This window comes from Perkinsus marinus (assembly GCF_000006405.1).
Source record: "Perkinsus marinus ATCC 50983 genomic scaffold scf_1104296939202, whole genome shotgun sequence".
NCBI classification, from domain to species: Eukaryota; Perkinsozoa; order Perkinsida; family Perkinsidae; genus Perkinsus; species Perkinsus marinus.
The window spans coordinates 1-2038 of NW_003213258.1; the positions used below are offsets into that span (position 1 = coordinate 1).

Genomic DNA, 2038 nt, shown 5'->3' on the forward strand with positions numbered 1-2038 from the left:
TTGGTTAACCACATGTGTTGGTGGCAATACGATGATTTTGATGAAATTTTGGGAAATTTCTGATACTCGTTCTACACCTCTTCCCGAATTCATATATAATTAGTAAGGAGGAAGCCCTTGAGCTCAGATGAGAAAATCAAACATATATTCCTCCAACACTGCCAACTTATATACTTCACAATGGACATTGTTACACCATGATGACATTCTTGACCACGCGCGGTCTGACGCAAAGAATTTGATACCACATTTTGTGAACATCCCATCTCATCAATGCATCACAATTCCACCCTGTTTACTTATATCACGCATAAATTCTAACAATTCAATTCCCGTCGATTCGCACATCTCAATCACTTTAGCGCACGCCCTAGTAATCGATTATGGCAGTCCAGAATATTCTCACCAGGAGTTCTCAGCTTTCTCATCATCACTTTCCTGCGGCCCTTCTTTTGATTCTAATACGTCCACTGCATCAACTGGGCTCGCCGTGGGTGATGATGAAGATCGACGACGAGGAGGAACTTCGACAGAATCTGAAACTTTATAAATCTAATTTCAATTACGAGTGGCGCAGGTTCAATCCCAAGACCCTTTTCGAAAATCGATTGGTTCTATGCAATATGATCATATCGCAGAGCTCCACATTTGAAACTCAAGTCGCTAGCGTCGTTAAATTTAAACTCAGTGAAAGCACACTGTAAGACTAATAGCCTTACGGTCCTACGTCGCCAAGGGCGAGCGAGATTCTTCCTTTCGTGTTCGTTAGTCTGTATTATCCTCGCAATTGTGCCGGTTTCCGCATGAAGTGAAGAATTGTAAGATGATGATATCTGAATATGTTTGATTGTGTTATTGTTGTCTTGCGTCTTGTTTCCTTAGCGCTAGTTGTATGACGTATTACTGTATTAGTAGTTACGATTTACTATATTCGCTTACTATCGTACTTCGGCAGTGCGATTCCAGGTGATTGTGGGTGTCTTGTTACTCAATAAAACCTCCATACAATATATGATAGCCATTTACCCACCCAGCGCTGATGCAGGTGACGTCATTCTGTATTCCGCACCCATCGGTTTTGGGTTCCCCCATGTTCGGCACGTGCATGTTTATATATTCCTATATTTGAGTCAACCACATGTGTTGGTGGCAATATGATGATTTTGATGAAATTTTGGGAAATTCCTGATACTTGCTGTACACGAATTCGCATATAAACTCCTATAATTAGCAAGGTGAAAGCCCTTGAGCTCAGGTGAGGAAAGCAAACATATATTCCTCCAACACTGCAAGCCGTTCTGTATAAAACGTATCTCTGCAAGGTTCGTATAGCGCCTACTTGAAAGTAATTTTTCAGTCGAAATTCCCAACAACAAATCCAGATACGACAAAATCAAATCTAAAACCGCCCAGCTCACTTTTTTCGATGTTGCCACTCTTGATTCGAGCTCGTCGAAATCTTTCAGTTTCTTCATCCGAGCTTTCACCCTCCGACGCAGAATAATACTGATCCTCATCGAGTTCCAACTCAGCACCTGTGCAAAATATTTCAATACCACATTTCCGTCAATTCCCAACCTCACCAAGTGGCGGAAACTCAACCGGTCGGATCTCCTCCTCCTCATCAATAGCTTGTTCTTTCTTAACCGCCATCGACTCAGTCATACCATCTATCCTTCAACTCATCTCCAATTGAACATACACACACTGTGCTTACCTCGAGATGATGAAGAAGCCTTCCTATGCACCCAATGAGCATGCACCAACGAACTCGATAGAAACTCCGTCACGTCCTCTCTGAAAAGTCAACGAAATTCTATCAAATCGCGAACAGTGTTGAAGTAATATATGTTTGCTTTCCTCACCTAAGCTCAGAAGTTTCCTCACTAATTTTAGGACCTCACATACGAATCTGGCTTCCAAAATTTCCTCCCAAAATTTTCATAGTTGACCATATGCAGTGTGTCGATTTTGACAGTTCAAATGGGACAAAGTGCATATCATTTCGAATACGCAAAGTTTCACGAACAAACTTTCA

General features: G+C 41.6%; 1 protein-coding gene across 1 annotated transcript in view; it reads right to left on the minus strand.

Moving 5' to 3' along the window:
- Positions 1-1763: 1763 nt before the first annotated feature.
- Pmar_PMAR021340 (hypothetical protein) overlaps positions 1764-2038 on the minus strand; it is a gene marked incomplete at both ends in the record, with an annotated part of 1316 nt that continues 1041 nt past the window's right edge. Inside the window, one exon of the mRNA XM_002782525.1 lies at positions 1764-1797. Coding sequence (XP_002782571.1) covers positions 1764-1797 — 34 coding nt within the window. The remainder of the gene's footprint in view (positions 1798-2038) is intronic.